A 17360-nucleotide genomic window follows, 5' to 3' on the forward strand; every position below is an offset into this window, starting at 1 on the left:
TACTAAGAGTGTGTCGAATGCTAGGTTATTTTGACAAACTTGTAGTTAGAAAAATTGTGTGTAGCACTATCATCAGCAAGTATATGAACTTGTGTACATGAATGGTGCAATGGATGCGCACAAGTTCATGTTCCCGACGGGTTCACTCTCTATAGAAAAGGACATGCCACCTACGAGCGGAGAGTCTTGGAAACCCCCCTATTTATGACTCACGTGAAGTAAAAATGACCCCCCTTTCTACACTTATACGACAGTGTTGCAGATGTAACAGGGATATTGAAGATATATGTCCTTTATTTGTTGCTTGCCCTGCAAACAAATATGTCTTCTTGCCCCTGGTTAAAATTATAGGTTTCTCTCCTAGCTGGAAACAGATCTTGATTGGGGATTATGTTGGCTTCCTTAGCCTGTTTTAAAACAAGGCCAGAGTGGAGTTCCTCGAGGAACCTCATTTTCGAGGGGTCTTACCAGACTCCAAGTCTGAGAGTATTTTTTTATGATATGAACTTGCAGGCTCTAAAGATTGTTGGAGACGAGCTTGCTATCTATCGCACTCAAAAAACAGTTTTGCAGGATGCAAACTACTACTTCTTCCCCTATTTAGTCATCAATCCCACTTATGTGGTTGTCAATGATCTTCAAAGGATGAGATATGAATGGGAGCAGAATTTGGACATCAACATCAGCCACCTGAAGTGCTAAATTGAAGAGGCAACTGTTTCCTGCATAGAAGGAAATTGATGACTTCCTTGCTTAGTCTACTCCATGTTAGCCTTCTAGAGGGTAGATTTTTGTATCTAAGGCTACCTGATGTAATCATCATTTACTTGTCTCCCTTCCCTAGGAGGTTCTATCCCCCTATGTTTGATTTGCTCTGCAGTAGCTGCCTGTGGCTACCAACAAGTAATTTTTTATCCTTTCTAACATGTTCATCGCGTTTATGAGAAAAAAACCATATGAAAACACTTTACTTTAAAGAGGGCCCCTTAATAGAACCTTTAAATGGCTCACGAGGGAGCTCTCTAATGCAAATTTTCCAATTGAGGCTCCTCGAGTGAGCCACCTTGCCCAATTGTGGCTGCTGATCCAAGGGAAATCATGGCCTTTAAATCAAAAGCAAATCGCTTTTAATTTAAGCGATGCTTTTCTCATGAGTTGTGCGCCTATTTACCTCGGTCAACCTACATCTGCACAAACCTATAAGAACAAGACACCAAGTAAGGCTTGGGAGTGGTTCGCTTTATCCAAAGCTTGTTCAGCTCGAGAAATTACCCTCTCAAATTTGGATGAGAAGGAACTAAATCAGTCTCAAATTTTGTAAAATATAGTTGTGATTATGAAATCTACAATGATATTATCTTCTAATAGTAGATTAGTTTTCCCCTCCTCTCTAAGTCACTCGGGCATGCCAAGAGTTATTGGACAACCGCCATATCCACTTGTATAAATTTGGGTAAATTCGAGGGAAAAAATAAATTTAGACCACACTCACCCTCAACACTATCTCACACGGGCTTTTTAAAGGAGGAATCGATGGCCAATTTTAAATTGGGGGAGCGGGGGCATCGCGGGCTGTTGATCTTGCGATGCCACCCGAAGTTACCAATCGGCCCGACTTTACTAAACTAACCCGAATTTATCAGGAACATGTCTCCCAATGCTCTCAAGAAACACGCGCACGCGAAGTCATTAAGGTGATAGGCTCTCAACAGTGACGCTGTGGGCTCGAAGGGGGGGGTAAGGCAACCCGAATTTACAAGTTTTGGTGCACCCGTATTTACCCATTTTCCCGAATTTACAAGAAGCGGATCGGATGACTTAGATTGCACCTAATCCCCATAATAAACGTTGATCCCCTCTTAAAATGCCTATGTGAGATAGTGAGGAGTCGCACCCACCTTTCAACCCTCCATGATTTTAACTCGAGTCTTGGGGGGCTCGTGAACCTACGGCTGCAATTCCACCCTTGGCGACCCTCAACACTAAGTAGCACCCATATTTAAGAGGGAGAGGCAATGGGATCAAAGCCATAGAAGCTCACGTGCGAAAGCCGAGGAAATCGCAGCCGCAATAGTCAAATAAAAAACTAAACCTGGACGGGCACTAAACCTGGATGGGCATGTCACCTCACAATATAAGGCCATAAAAACGACTAGGTGTGTGCGTGGGTGAGGTGGTTAGCCTATGCGACCATCAACCTGGACCACAAGGCCACCGGTTCTAACCCTGACCGTGCGCCTCGTTTTTCCCGCTGGCCGAGTTTACTGCGCCTCGCTTTTTGTGCGGCCGTCAACACGGCCTGCCCCTCGATCCCATTACTCCACCCCCCATTTAATATGGGTGTTAGTGCCAAGGCCTGGCGACTCTGGCGCAGTAGTCCAGCACTTGGAAGTTGAATTGTTGGGCGACGGGACAATTCATGGCATGCTTGCCAGACGAGGTTTGGACTGAGGCTCTGCAAGCGGGAGTTGAGGCTGGAGTGTTGGACTACAGGGACCTGTGTTCCCTCTCCATCACTAGCCGGGCGCTTAACCGCTTCTCCTCTCTTGCCTGCCTCTGGAAGCCGCTCTTTCAACGGGATTTCGCACCCAAGCACATTCCCGCCGATGCTGCTGCGAGGCCCCCATCGGACTACAAAGCAGAATACAAAGCAAGGTACCGCTATAAGTGTGGCCTTTGAAATCATTCGTTTTGTTTTTTTCCAAGAGTCTCACTCAAGTGGGTTGAGCCTATCAGAAACCACCTGTGAAGACCTTGATTGAATGTGTGTTAGAACAGCAAGGGATTGGTCCTCTTGAGGTTATACGGGTTGAGATAGATCTGGGATTGCTTGCAGACCTGGCAGTATGATGCAGTGGAGTTGAACCTGTGACCTGCACTGTGAGACACGACAGCACTAACCACCTCACCTGTGCGTGCGGATTGATCACACGAGTTGCTTAAACATACATATGTTTAAACAAAATTAAAATGTGCGTGGGCTTGTGCGTGACCGGCTGAGCCGGGCATTGCCATTGCCACGTACCTATGCAGTCCGATATTTAGTAAAGGCCAGGTTATACATTAGCGTTTCAAAGTGCAAGAGAGGCCCATGTTTCATCTCTGGGGGTTGGACCACCCAAAGAGGAGGCTTCCAGCCTTATTGATTGGGTGTGACCCGGTTACACCAACAGATTGGCGGGATCCAGGGCTGTTTTGTGACTTTTTGTGAGGGAGTTATCTCATGGTGGTTATGGCTGGAAGCTGGATGTAGGGCTGAGTCAGGTGAGGCAGGCAATTGGGGGAAGCACATACTTAACTGCTATCTTGGTGGCCCCTTGTAGTTATCGCCAGTAGTAATCCTAACATCCCTCCTTGCTACTACCTTGATCCTTGGTTCTTTTCTTAGAATGTTCCTGGACCTTTTGTGTGTGTGTGTGTGTGAGAGAGAGAGAGAGAGAGAGAGAGAGATGTGTTATATTAACGTCTTCAAAAGGCCAAAATGACCTATGAGACCAAATTGTTACAAAATTGTGAATCTAATACCATGTCTGGGTACAAGAAGACTAGAACAAAATACTACTACTAGAATCCATCCTCATCTGCACTCTGGATGTTGAGAGTGCATGGCTCGAATCCTCTGCTGTAGTCTCCGTCGATGCTGTGTAGCCCCTCTCCTCAATCGTGGCCGTCTAGATTTCTGTAGCTCGAGTGCTCGGTCGATGAGAGTGCCGGTAGTGGTCGAATGAGTGGGCCGAGTTTTGCAGTGATGGCTGCTCCACGAGAGAGAGAGAGAGAGAGAGAGAGAGAGAGAGAGAGAGAGAGAGAGAGAGAGAGAGAGAGAGAGAGAGAGAGAGAGAGAGAGAGAGATCACACTAGAATGGGGTCCTAACCAACCCTCTCAAGATGCCCAACTCTGTTTTTAGAGTGACGTTTGCTTACCAATTGCACAAACAATGTGCATCTTGATGCTCATGCAATGATCCTGCTACCTTCAAAGTAGATCTAACTGAAAGATGACTTGGTACTGGTTTTCTGCTCTCTTTGGGACTCCAAATCGCTCCGCCCAGGCCTCCAAGCAATTTCTATGACGATCAAAAAGGTCTAGGAGCCCATCGCCAGTGCTCAAGGTTCCTTTTGTTCTTATGGAAGGTAGAGCCTTCCGTTCTGTACGAGAGAATGCTATGATCACAAACAAAGTGAATGGACACTGTGCGTGCAAGTGTATGAGACTGAGAGATAGAGAGAAGAGAGATACGACACCAGAGATGTTGTAAAACCCTCCTCCGAAGGCCCCACTCTCGTCGGCGAGAGTTGTCTACTTATGATTGCACAAATGGGTACAATGATGATGCATGGACTGATGCAACTCGAGGCTATATCGGTGACGATGATGGGAATGGCGACACTGACCTAAGGGCTGAAATCTGCAATCTTTTATCTGCTGTCCAAAAATGTTATGGGCTGAAATCTGCGGCTAGTCGTAAAACGCTGATTTTGGGGCTGTTTTTTTGATGGTCTTTGTCGCTGAATTTCTGTAGGTTTAGGGCTGAAAACTGAGGTTCAGTAAGGCTGAAAACTGAGGTTCTTACCAGGCTGAATCTGCTACTCTTCGAGGGTTGGACTTGCAGGTGTTCACTGCTGAAAACGTTGCCAATATGCAAAGGCCGAAATCTTTAAAAATGCTAGGCTGAATCTTCAAAAACTCTAGGCTGAGGTGTCTTTGCAAAAACGCTAGTTTTGTTTGCTTCTTCTGGCGATTGGGACTGATGCAAAAGGCTAGGCAAGGCTGACGCAAAACACTAGGCAATTGGGAGGTATGGCGATGACCTTCTGATAGAGAAACGTCAAGGTGCTGATTCCTTTGCTTGGAGGGGAGACCACCAAGTTCTTGTTGAGAAGTTGCTTGCTGAGCTTGGCTCCTGTTGCCTCTTCTGCCATTTAGTGCTAACTTTGGTTTGCTTATATATTTTCTTACCCAAATTGCCCTACCTACTTTTGTTGGAAAGTCACTTAAATTAATAAGTGAAAAATGTCAAAAATAGAGAAAATAGGTCAAATACATTGGAAAATTCCCCTAACTGATTCTGATGGGAATACTGATGATCATGCTGTGTGCAACTAGAGGATATGCATCTACACTAAGTGACTGGGCATGCACGGTCTACGAATAGACTCACAAAAGTGCGAGATCACTTCTAAATCTAGACTGATTGGATTGACAGAACCCTGATCATGCTGTAGCTTGTCCACTGACACATAGGGTTGGATGTGTCACGTGACATCCTCTCCTTTTCAAAGTGAGGTACTGGTACCGAAGTGTATGGCGTCGAGGGAGATCGCCAATAGCATCCGGAATCCTGGAAGGTACTCTTCTCTGGCCCACTCTGATGTGTGGGTCGTGCGGTACTTGAACTTCATAAAGGTCTGCAACGCTTGCTTCTTTGGGCCGCGCCGAAAGCGACACAAAGTCTTTTGTGGCTCCTTCAATGCTTCAACTTCGTTGAGAGTCATGCTTCTTTCTTCTTCAAGAATCTCCACGGCTAAAAATTCTTGAATCCACTTCCAACACAAAAACATGAACATACCTATTCCATGTAAAGTGAGTGGAAAAAATCTTGTCTTTATCAAAGACTGTGCATGCAATGTAGATGAACAAAGAGACGGAGTGCTAACCCGTTCACCACATACACGCAAACAATGAGATCGAATCTCTCTCTTATGATCTAGAGCAATCAACTATGGCAATTCACAACGGAAATGCCCATGCTTGGTGCTCATACTTCCATGTGCTCTTGCTACGACTGTGTCGTGCCAAGGAAGAGACATGGAATGTGACTTCCTTACATATATACTTTTCAGCTTTTCATGAAAAATCCGCATATATTCGTGCTCATTCATGAGTGAAACGTGCTCAACGTACAATATGTCATGCTTAGGAAAAGGGATCACATAAAGACGCTGATTAAATCACGAATGAAACACTCGAACAATGCGTGTGTATCAATCATGCGAACACATAATACTTCCTGTGAGGGTTCTTTGGACCTAGGCTCGAGAGCCAAGATCGATTCTTCTTGAAGGGGTTCTTTTTGAGTGGGTTCTTTGGACCTAGGCTCGAGAGCCAAGATCGATCCTTCGTGATTGATTGAATCTGCAACGAGGTTAGCTTCGCTAGAAAAAGTATCAACTAACACATCATCCTTGTGAACAATCACATCATCTTCATGCAACTCATCATGCTTGTGAGAAATCACATCTTGATCATGCAAATCATCATGCTCATGAGAAATCACATCTTGATCATGCAAATCATCATGCTTGCCATTGGCATCCAAATCATCATGCTTATCATTGTCAATCAAATCATCATCATGCAAATCATTGTCATTCAAATCATCATGCTGCTCACAATCATGCAAATCGTGTGTGTCATGCTTTGGAGAAGAAGAGACTGAGAGAGTCTTCGTCTCCTGAATCTCTTGCATCTGTGCCGGCATGTGAGAAAAGAGTCACAAGAATTCCTGCATGTGTGGGTCTCTCTATTCTTGTCGTGCCTTTCTTTCTGCTTCTCTTTCTGCTTTGTCTTCTGCGTGTCTGCGTTTCATTTCTGCCATTCTTGTTGCATTTCTTGCTTCGCGTTCTAAATTCTGTTTCAAAAACATCAGCTCCAACTCCTCCATTGGAGTTAGTGCAATCGTTGTCGTAGATGGGGAAGGGTCAGAAAAACCTCCTGGTGGGGAAAATTCTTCTTCGCCTCTCTCATGCTCATCACCTCCAAGCGAAATATCCATTCCGCTTCGAGTGATGACCATTTTGAAGTCGTGGGTTCTTGTGGTCTTGGGTTCTTAAGTTCACGAGGAACTTGGGTTCTTGCGGGTCTTGGGTTCTTGAGGGTCTTGAGGTTCTTGAGGTTTTCTTTCGCTTGCAATCAGTGTTTGAGAAGGATCTTCTCTTCACTCGAGTTCTACTCTTTTCCGCGGGCGCACCCCTTTGGCGGCCTTGCGCTCACACCAAGGTTGCTTTTTCCCACCCCACGTCAATTGGCCGGCCGCTAAGTGCACGGTCCGCTCTCAATGAGTGAAAAGAGACACAAGGGGAGGCTGGACAAGCCCTTCTTTCTTGGGATTCTTGTCACTCTTCAAAAACACGATTAGGAATCGACATGTCCAAGTGAACTTGGGTTCGTGTGACCGCAACAAGAAAAAATATTCTTGTGATTCTTTCCTTGAGTGATACAGAACATTGCCAAAGCTCTGATACCAATGTTAGGTGCAACGGAATGATTGTTTGCGCTTTGCTCAAGATGAGTGCTCCGAACTGTGCTCAAGGTTCCTTTTGTTCTTATGGAAGGTAGAGCCTTCCGTTCTGTACGAGAGAATGCTATGATCACAAACAAAGTGAATGGACACTGTGCGTGCAAGTGTATGAGACTGAGAGATAGAGAGAAGAGAGATACGACACCAGAGACGTTGTAAAACCCTCCTCCGAAGGCCCCACTCTCGTCGGCGAGAGTTGTCTACTTATGATTGCACAAATGGGTACAATGATGATGCATGGACTGATGCAACTCGAGGCTATATCGGTGACGATGATGGGAATGGCGACACTGACCTAAGGGCTGAAATCTGCAATCTTTTATCTGCTGTCCAAAAATGTTATGGGCTGAAATCTGCGGCTAGTCGTAAAACGCTGATTTTGGGGCTGTTTTTTTGATGGTCTTTGTCGCTGAATTTCTGCAGGTTTAGGGCTGAAAACTGAGATTCATTAAGGCTGAAAACTGAGGTTCTTACCGGGCTGAATCTGCTACTTCTTAGGGGCTGAATCTGCTACTCTTCGAGGGTTGGACTTGCAGGTGTTCACTGCTGAAAACGCTGCCAATATGCAAAGGCTGAAATCTTCAAAAACGCTAGGCTGAATCTTCAAAAACTCTAGGCTGAGGTGTCTTTGCAAAAACGCTAGCTGTGTTTGCTTCTTCTGGCGATGGGGACTGATGCAAAACACTAGGCAAGGCTGATGCACAACGCTAGGCAATTGGGAGGTATGGCGATGACCTTCTGATGGAGAAATGCCAAGGTGCTTAGTCCTTTGCTTAAAGGGGAGACCACCAAGTTCTTGGCTCCTGTTGCCTCTTCTGCCATTTAGTGCTAACTTTGGTTTGCTTATATATTTTCTTACCCAAATTGCTCTATCTACTTTTGTTGGAAAGTCACTTAAATTAATAAGTGAAAAATGTCAAAAATAGAGAAAATAGGTCAAATACACTGGAAAATTCCCCTAACCGATTCTGATGGATTCTGATAGGAATACTGATGATCATGGTGTGTGCAACTAGAGGATATGCATCTACACTTAGTGACTGGGTATGCACGGTCTACGAATAGACTCACAAAAGTGCCAGATCACCTCTAAATCTAGACTGACTGGACTGATTGAACCCCGATCATGGTGTAGCTTGTCCACTAACACATAGGGTTGGATGTGTCACGTGACAGTGGAGAAGAATTCAAACCACGCTTCTGGAACCCACAAGTGCACCATAGAGGCTTCCATATTAGATCAGTCCTAGAGATTGTATTTTTAAGCCAAGAAGGATCTACTAAAGTAAAAATCTAAGGCAAGTCACCTTGAGAGGGGCAGATCTGTCGTGATCTTGTGGCTGATTCTAACTGAATCTGATTGAGTATGAGGATCAGCCCTCAAAATGCAATTTGAGCTCTTCAACGGGATGACTACGCAAACCATGCACTAGCACAAAGAACACTGGTCAGTGAACAATCACAATCACATTCACAATATCATCCCTGTCAAGATCTTAGACATAAATTATGATCAATATGAATTATTCAAATTTCAGCCATCACATTCAGTTTGCGCTGATCTCTAGCGGATGTCTTGATGCACTAAATCTTGTCATTTCAAGATTCATTTTACATTAGCTTTGGGAAAAGCTTCTCCTTACCCTTCTTTTTTCTAAGGCCTGCCTTCTCAAACCTAAGAAGCACCCTATCACCTTCCTTCAGTTGTGGTGATGCTTATCTGCTGCCTTCTTATCCTATTCCTGAGACTTCTGCAAAGCCTCCTTAACCTTGGCAAAAATTGTCTCTAGATCTTGCACAAAATGATCTACCTAGAAAATCTTGTCCTTGATGCACAAAAGAGGTGGAACCTTCTTGCCACCCCCGACACTCTCAATTGGTGCACCTTTCTCGTTGATGTGTGAATAGTGTTGTTGTAAGCAAACTCCACCAATGGAAATCTTTCTCCCATCGAGACTTATTTTGAGAGATGTAACACTTAAAGAAGTCTAATACCACTGAGTTGGTTATTTTTGACTACCCATCAGTATGCAAATGAATTAATAAAGAGAATTTGAACAAGTACCCACATCCTCACCGTAGGAGCTAAGATGTGTACAGTATTGCACGTTTTGAAACGTTCTGTACATACTACTGATAAAAAAACGTGGACCCTTTCAAAAGTCGGGGACTGGTTCTTTTATTAAAGGGGCCTTAAAAAAAAGGCTCAATAAGCCACACACTGAACTGTAAGTCTTGAGCATCGAGTTTTAAGTGTACTTAAATCTTTATGGATTTCAATTTTCAAACAAATTATCTGCAAAGCTAGATCTTCAAGTGGGTTACCTATATTTAATATTTATAAGAAATTTTAATTTTCAAACCAATGTGTTTTATTTTGAGCCGTCAAAAAACACGTCTAATACGCATATTATATGCTCCATATTATACGACCCATCCCGTGCTGTAGCTGCTATGATCCTCACACTATGCTCTCCAAAATGAGCTTGTAAAGCTGGGGTCTCTATCTTAGACTTAGGCATCCCATGTAGCCGAAAGATATGTGAGACAAACAGCTTTGCCAAATGATTGCCTTTCACTTTCTTCTTCATTGGTACAAAGTGGGTCTATTTGTTGAATCTAACCACAAAAGTCAGTCCATATGCCATTGTGCCCACCCTGACTGTTGGGAAGATAAAGATGAAATCCGTAGCTATACTCTACCCTAGTCAGTTTGGAATAGGTAAAGGCTATAGGAGTTGTCGCCTGTAAAATGTGCACCGAGCAAGTAGTGCTACCATTGACTCAAAGCATGTATCATTGCTAAGAGTTCCTTCTCAAATTTGTGCGACCTTTGACTTTGAGAGCATCCGGCTCTCATTAGCGCCCTCTTGCATTAAGATCGCACCCAAATTGATTTCCGCATCACAGCTAGCCTTAAAAGATTTCTGCAAGTCTAGTAGAATCAATATTGGCCCAACAGTCGACTTTTTCTTAAGTCGCTCAAATGCTGCAATCTATGGAGGTCCCCAAGTGAATGGTATCCTTTCTTAGTTAGGGTATGCAATGGCAAAGCAATGTTCGCAAATTGTTTGATGAACCTCTTGTAAGGCCAATTGCGAGTAGCTTCAACTTTTGTTGGAGCGAGGCTAACACCTTCGTAGGAAACAACGTGTTCCAAGAAGTGTATCACAGACAAAAAGAAACGCTCTTCTTTCCGTTGATCACTAATCTTTGTTCGCGCAGTGCTCTGAACACTTGTGTCAAATGTTCTCGATGCTCTTCTTCGGTCTTGGAGAAGGCAAAGAGTTACACCACTCTGTTGCTTCGTCTAGGATTAAGGCATAGTTGTATTGGCTAGTGTGTGGTTGGCCACCCTTGCATTTGCATGTGTAGATTTCATATTATCCGGGCTATGTCACATTGGCTTGGCGGACCTATTTCTATTCCTTCAGACCCTTTTCTCTAGATGCCCCATTTTAGGGGATATTATTTCCTGCATTGTATTTTTTGGGCTCGTGGGGCTATTTGGATGGCCGGCCGATGTGCATGCGTGCAGTCATATAGGCAGCCCTATGGCCCTCACACTCCTAGACTATGTATCTATCTCCCCTTGGGGGGGGGGGGTTTGCCATGGTTATACGAGGGGCTCTCTCTCTCTCTCTCTCTCTCTCTCTCCCCATCGCCGCTTCATGACATGCTATTAGAGCCCAACCAATGGCTTTTCTTGTTGGTGCCTCTTCCCTCGTAGATCGGTGATCTTGGCCCTTGCCATGTTAACCTCCTTGCGGCAATGTTTTATTAAAAACGTTGGATGACATCATTTACTTTAGATCTAGTACTTCACACAAACACAAGGTTATTTTACTTCACTTGAGAGAACTAAACACAATGAATGAGAGAGGCAAAGAGATGACACCGCCAGTCGGGTCCCAACCACCCTCAAGGGCCCCTTTACTCTATTGCTAGAGCAAGTACTTGCTTTAGATTACTTGCACAAATGCTGATACAATGGCTAAATGCTGAATAATGAATGTTGATGCTTCATGCGGATGAATTACAAAACGCTAGGGCTGATCTGATGCAAAACGCTATGCTGATATGGTGCAAAGACTGTCAAAATTGCTGATCTGTCAACCACTGAAGATCCATGGGGTTACAACTCTGTGAGCCTAACCCTAGCTCACGTGCAGATCTTGGTCGAGGGGGCTAAACCCTAGCAGAAGAAGTAGAAGAAGAAAATACCAACGATGGTCAAGGGGCCTAAAAGACAAAAGGGATTAGGATTTTTATAACCCAACCAACTAGCGGATCATTGGCCGAGGGGCCTAAACGCTAAAATAAAGCAGGGTGCTTGCTTTTGGACCAAATGCTTTTAGAACTAATGCTTTCATGTGAGATGCTTTTGGATAGGCCAAGGGCCTTTAAATATGTTGTGTGGGCTCTCTCTCTTGCATTCTACCGCGTGGAGAAGCAGAGCAGAGTTGCTAAGCTTGTGCTTTGTGGAAGGAAACCAAGAACTAGAAGACACTGTGCATGGCACTCCTTTGAATGGAGTCTTGAAAGTCAATTGAAGATAATAACTTGGAAGCCCCCTTTGAAGAAGAAAATCCTCAAAAGTACGCTCTGAGGTAACAACTGACTCAACCCCACGTTGGAACGGAGCAAACATTGTCATTGAAAGCTCTAGAGCTAAAGCTGAGAACTCCCCCGAAGATAGGAAGCCCCAATCTTGGGAAAAGAGAATGAGTATCATTAGAAAGAAATCTGACAACTTGGAGTAAAACTACTTTCTCTGTAACTAAATAACAAAACTTGAATCTCATGGAACTTGAGACTCTAAAAGAATCACATCATCGGTAAACTCGGACCACTAAGAATAGGAAAACTTGAAAGGTCGTCACCTAAGGATCATGTTTGCCAAAGAAGCTGTCGGGGTCTAACAAGACCTAGCTACGCAAGCAAACTCCCTGAGATCAAACCAAATGTTTGCCACTCCTTTGCATCTGCCAAGATCAAACATGTAGGTACAATTCAATCCATTATGATAGACTTGGAAGAGCACATATACTCCCACTGTTGTAACTTACTTCCTTAAAATCTTCATGAAAACTGTCCTTTGTACTTGTGTTGAAGAGAATATACCCACAACTGAACTCTGCAATGAATATCCAATACACAACATGATACCGATACTCAAGAGAAGAGTAAAGGAACCGGCTCAGGAAACAAGCCCGTGAAGGACGTTGGGGCTGATCTGTAACATGCCAGAAAGGTGGGCAAAGAACTGCAAGGGAAAAGAACTTGCTATATACTAGCCAGCCGTGGATGTTCACCCAAAGGGTTGCCCCCATGTCGTCTAGTGCGGCGGTACTTAGAGTCAGTGTCTACTGAACTGGTTTATGGGATGTAACTGTCGTCTAGTGCGGCGGTACTTAGAGTTAGTGTCTACTGAACTGGTTTATGGCTTATGTTCGACTTTGCAAGCGTAATTGAGGGCGATTACAATTCTTTCAAGAGGGGGGGGGGTATGTCACAGCCTAATGATGTGGCATGACCTCGTGGACATAAGTGATGACGTGGCAGAAACTGTACGACAGATGATGTGGCAGACTGTACAGCAAGGTGCCACGTGGCAGCAGTACGGATTTCGCATAATGCGTTGACATGCTGACATGGCAGCTTGTACAGATCTCATAATTTGCACTACCTGCTTTTTTGGGGCAGATTTTAGACTAGATGCTTTTGGGGACTATTTGCTTTTGATTTTGAAGCTTTTGGAGCTCTGCTTTTGGCATCCCTTTTAAACTTTATAAGAGCCCTTGGAGCCTCACTTTGAGGGCATCTGGTTGCAGAGTCTGAGAGCAGAGGTCCCTCGGGATTTGTACTTATCAATGATTAATGAAAAATAAATACCGAAAGGGGCGCCAGACTTTGGGGCCAATATGTCTGGGCACGGAACTACGCCGGCGGACCGTGTCGACTTTCTCTCTCTCTCTCTCTCTCTTAATTGAAGTTCAGTAATTTTGAAGTATCTGTTTGTGTGTTGCTATTGATTTTCGGGTTTGGAGTGTCCAAGCCTGTTACAATAAGTGTGGAGAAGAGAGATCATTGAGGTAGAAAGAGACAGGACATCTGAGAGAGTCTGAGAGAGAGAGAGAGAGAGAGAGAGAGAGAGAGAGAGAGAGAGAGAGAGAGAGAGAGAGAGAGAGATCTGGGAAAGGCTCTCCATGCTGATAACAATCTGCTCATACAAGTGACCAAGGGTGGTCTTTCATGCCTCATGGCTAGACCCGAGGTACACACAGCTGCGAGTGCTAGTGACATTGCCAACTGCTCCTGCACATGAGACCTCTGGCAACAGCTGGGAAGCCACTGAGAAACCACGACGAAAGCAAGTGTCGATCTCCTCTTGGCAAAGGTAGGAAAGCCCTGAGGATCACCGGATCTAGCACTGCTGCTCCAGGTGCATGGGAGAAAGACTGCAGCGAGGGTGTGGAAGGGCGATCTCATGCCTGACTGGCTGCCCCTCCTGCTGCATACCTCTCCATCCTCTGCTCGCAGTGGGATGCCCAAAAACGCTGGGCTGAACTGCTGTCCAAAACCACTAGACTGCCTTCCTCCTGCCTACTGGTTGCCGGCCTCATCTGGCTGCTCACTAGGGCACCCAAGGGAGGGCGCCCCCCTGCTGTGGCTGACCTGCATGCTCTAGAGGAGACCTCCCCTGGCTCCATATATAGGCCCTGCCCCTGGCTGTTCGACCCACTCCTCCAGCCCCGTCAACCTAGAATAAGGCATGCGAAAACGGGAAAATGCTGGAGAGGGCGACATATCTCTTGAGAGTACGTGGGAAGGGGGGGGGGGGGATCCTTCGTGCCTACAAGTGCCTAAGTGGACATAGAACCAAGTCAAAACAGGAGCTAAACATGGCTAAACACAACCCGACATGAGAAAATAACCTCACACTGGCTGGGCACAGCCACAGAACAGCCCTCACTCCCTAACACCTGTCCTTGGGAGAAACTGGGACCGACTGGACAAATCCAGAGAGATGCCTGAACATACACTTGGTCCTATTCCTTGTTCTAGCTTCTTCCCATTCTTCCATGCTTCATGTAATTATGCATGTAAGGTGGGGATTCTAAAGGTTTGATGTGGAGGATATGGGCTTGCATCTCACTGTTTAGAGTGTCCTTTGAAGTAGAAGTCTTCCCAAAAATCAAAGATGCTGACACGAAGGATATGCTTGGAAGTTGGTATTTTTTTCCTGTGGTTTGTTTTAGTTCGTTGTGTATTGTGATTTTCCTGCTGTGCTGTGAGTTAATTAGATACATCAGTTGTTTCTAGCCTTCAAAAGGATATGTTTTCTCAAATAAACTAAGTGCTGAACTAGCAGGTTTGAGAAGATTAAGGCAGCAAAGGTTGCTGCACACAAAAGGCGCCTTCTCAGGCTTCAAAGCGAGGGCGCTGCCCTTGAGAAAGAGTGCAAGGATTTGGAAAGGCAGATGCAGATAGAGAAATCAAAACTCTCAAAGACGCTTGGAGAGTTGAAAAGTATAGAGCATGCTAGGTAATCGAGTGTAATTTTATTTTCCTGCGTGTGGTTGTATAATCTCTTGAATAGCATGGTGATAGATGAGGAACATTTATGATGGAGAAAGGTCTACAAAGTACTCCTACAAGTGCCCTCTTCTCAACAAGAGAAAGAGGAAGGCTGCAGCTTTCTATGGGTGTAGGCATGTATTACAAAGGGTGATGACCTTGGAGAGGGTTCCAGAAGCTGGCTTACCCAACATACCAATTCTTAAAAACACCCAGAAAACATTAGAGAGGGAGGTTGATTGTATGCTAAGGAGCTTACATTGACGCACTCCACTTTTCAGGTTTCTCATTTCTTAATTCAACTTTCTTGGCTAAGGTGGGATCCAACCAAACCTCAGTGGAGCTATCCTATTAATATAACAAAAAGAATTTACGCAAATTCCATTCATCACCTGTGTTTTGTGTTATTCGTGTGCAATTCCAATTACGAATTCTTTACATCAACTCTCATGATATTTTATCAAGTGGTTCTTCTTCCCTCTCAGGATTTCTTCAGTAGCTTTGAGGCTTTGGCAGCCTGAAAGAGTGCGCTCAATGCACCAGCAAGTTGTCGAGCAGCAGCCTATTGATCCACAATTCCGGCAATACTCTCTGGAAATGGAGGCTAAAGTTTGCAGAGAAGAGATAAGAAAATGCAGCAGGAGAATTGTAAGTTGTATGTTTCTACTCATTGATTTCATCTAATTCTAGGCTTCATGATGACCTTGTCTGTCCTGCGTCTCTGGAGTAATAGAAATTCAGTACACCCCTTTTTGATCAGTCCTTTGGTTTGCTAATAGCCTTCATTATGACCTCCTTATGATCTAATGTGTCCCTACATCTCCTGAGCTATGTTAGAAACTTAGCATGTATATATATATTTTACGCACACACACTCTTGTTTTTAGTAATGTCAGATTGAATTACCAATGGGAAACCTCAAAACGAGGAAAACCCATAGAAAATATTACAAACAGCAAATCAGAAACAGTCAAAGTAGAGCTCGTAATGACCGACAGGGAGCTCGTCCAAGTCATAGGCAACTAGAAGAGATTGTCGAAGAGAAGTCTTGAAGAAGGAAACATACTCCACTTGAATCTGTTGAAACATGAGGAAATTATGTGCTCTCCACACTGTCCATAGCACCCATAATCTAACCCAGCCGAAAAAGTATGCATACTACCGAAGTAATGGCGGAAGCACTCCAAAGATCTAGAAAAATCTATTGAAATGCATGTCAGGGAAACGCGTGCAAAGAGTTGTATAGATGCAATCCACAAACTGTTGCATACGAGAACAAGACCACAATAAATGTGGAATATTCTCAATGCCTGCACCACAACGAACACATCGCGAAGAGGCCAATCTTCTGGAGCGTAGAAATTTGCCAGTCGGGAGAACCCCAACGATGCATCTCCACATAAACAATCGCTCATTCGGAGGCAGCTTAGCATGCCACACTTTACTCCGCCACCATGTAACACTCTTATTCATATTCCATACCTTATTACAATGTTCTTGGATCCCTGCAAATTGATAGTACACTTTTTGTGAGTGTGCGCGTGTGCGGAAGCGTGTGAGAGAGAGAGAGAGAGAGAGAGAGAGAGAGAGAGAGATACAAAACGTTGGTGTGGGTAAGAGGGGGCAATCAGCCCCCCACTAACTACCAGAGGAAGAGACCCAAAACAATGCCAGATGTGTGTCCTGCGGGTACCCCCCTGCCCCCATATATAGGTGCCCAAGGGGAGGTAGGGCAATACAAGAATATGCCCCCACGACCCAGCATGATATAGAAATATATGTGGGTGCCCGAACATAGGTGGGCGGCCGGACAATGCAAAGAAAATCCATATACAATGGGTGGCCAGCCCGGAGGCACACTAGCGGTACAAGACCTGTGAAGCAGCAGAGTGGTGTAAGTCTAACATTTCTTTGCAGATATTGAACGGGTCGAAGAACTAGCGTAGACCAATCAAAAATTCGATTCTCCGCATCCAGCCGCGGAACGTGAGATATCGAGTCAACCAGATCCTTAATGGTGTCCCACATACGCCTGTAGTGCATCCCAAGCCCAAAGGTAAGAGCAGCCTATCTAAATGAGAGCTCTTGTCTATCAACATCTATCACATCTGTTATCGTGTCAATACCTTTCTGGGAGAGAAAATAAGCCTACCTAGGAGAACGTTGAACAAGAGTTTGATCAAAAACTTGACGCCAATGCAAGCTCTCCAATCGAAGTGAATTTTCAGAGGCGTCATCTCTACAATGCCACACCAATTCTCGCGTGACCAATTTCCAATCTGCTACAAGATTGGAAGCAATGGGGCCATAGGAACAGGGAATGGCCATTTTTAGGTCCCCGTTCCCCGTTCCCATCCCAATTTCCTGTCCGAATCCCTCTTCCATGTTTTAAACGTAAGTATTTGAAACAGGGAATGGCATTTCATGCATGTTGCCGTTCCCTATTCCAATTTCCCGTTCCGGGTAACTATGAATGGGGCA

The 17360-nt window shown here is 44.7% G+C and overlaps 1 protein-coding gene across 2 annotated transcripts in view; it reads left to right on the top strand.

Moving 5' to 3' along the window:
• The first annotated feature begins 2297 nt into the window (after positions 1–2297).
• Positions 2298–17360, top strand: part of LOC147417965 (F-box family protein) — a 49391-nt gene continuing 34328 nt past the window's right edge. Inside the window, exons 1-3 of one of the 2 annotated variants that reach the window (XM_086507262.1) lie at positions 2298–2655; positions 14674–14847; positions 15365–15534. In XM_086507262.1, the coding sequence (XP_086363388.1) occupies positions 2420–2655; positions 14674–14847; positions 15365–15534 (580 nt within the window). In that variant the 5' untranslated portion in view covers positions 2298–2419. The remainder of the gene's footprint in view (positions 2656–14673; positions 14848–15364; positions 15535–17360) is intronic. The other variant, XM_086507261.1, reaches the window with a different exon arrangement.

This window comes from Adiantum capillus-veneris, chromosome 30 (genome assembly GCF_014529385.1).
Source record: "Adiantum capillus-veneris isolate H3 chromosome 30, ASM1452938v2, whole genome shotgun sequence".
In the NCBI taxonomy this organism is placed as follows: Eukaryota; Viridiplantae; Streptophyta; class Polypodiopsida; order Polypodiales; family Pteridaceae; genus Adiantum; species Adiantum capillus-veneris.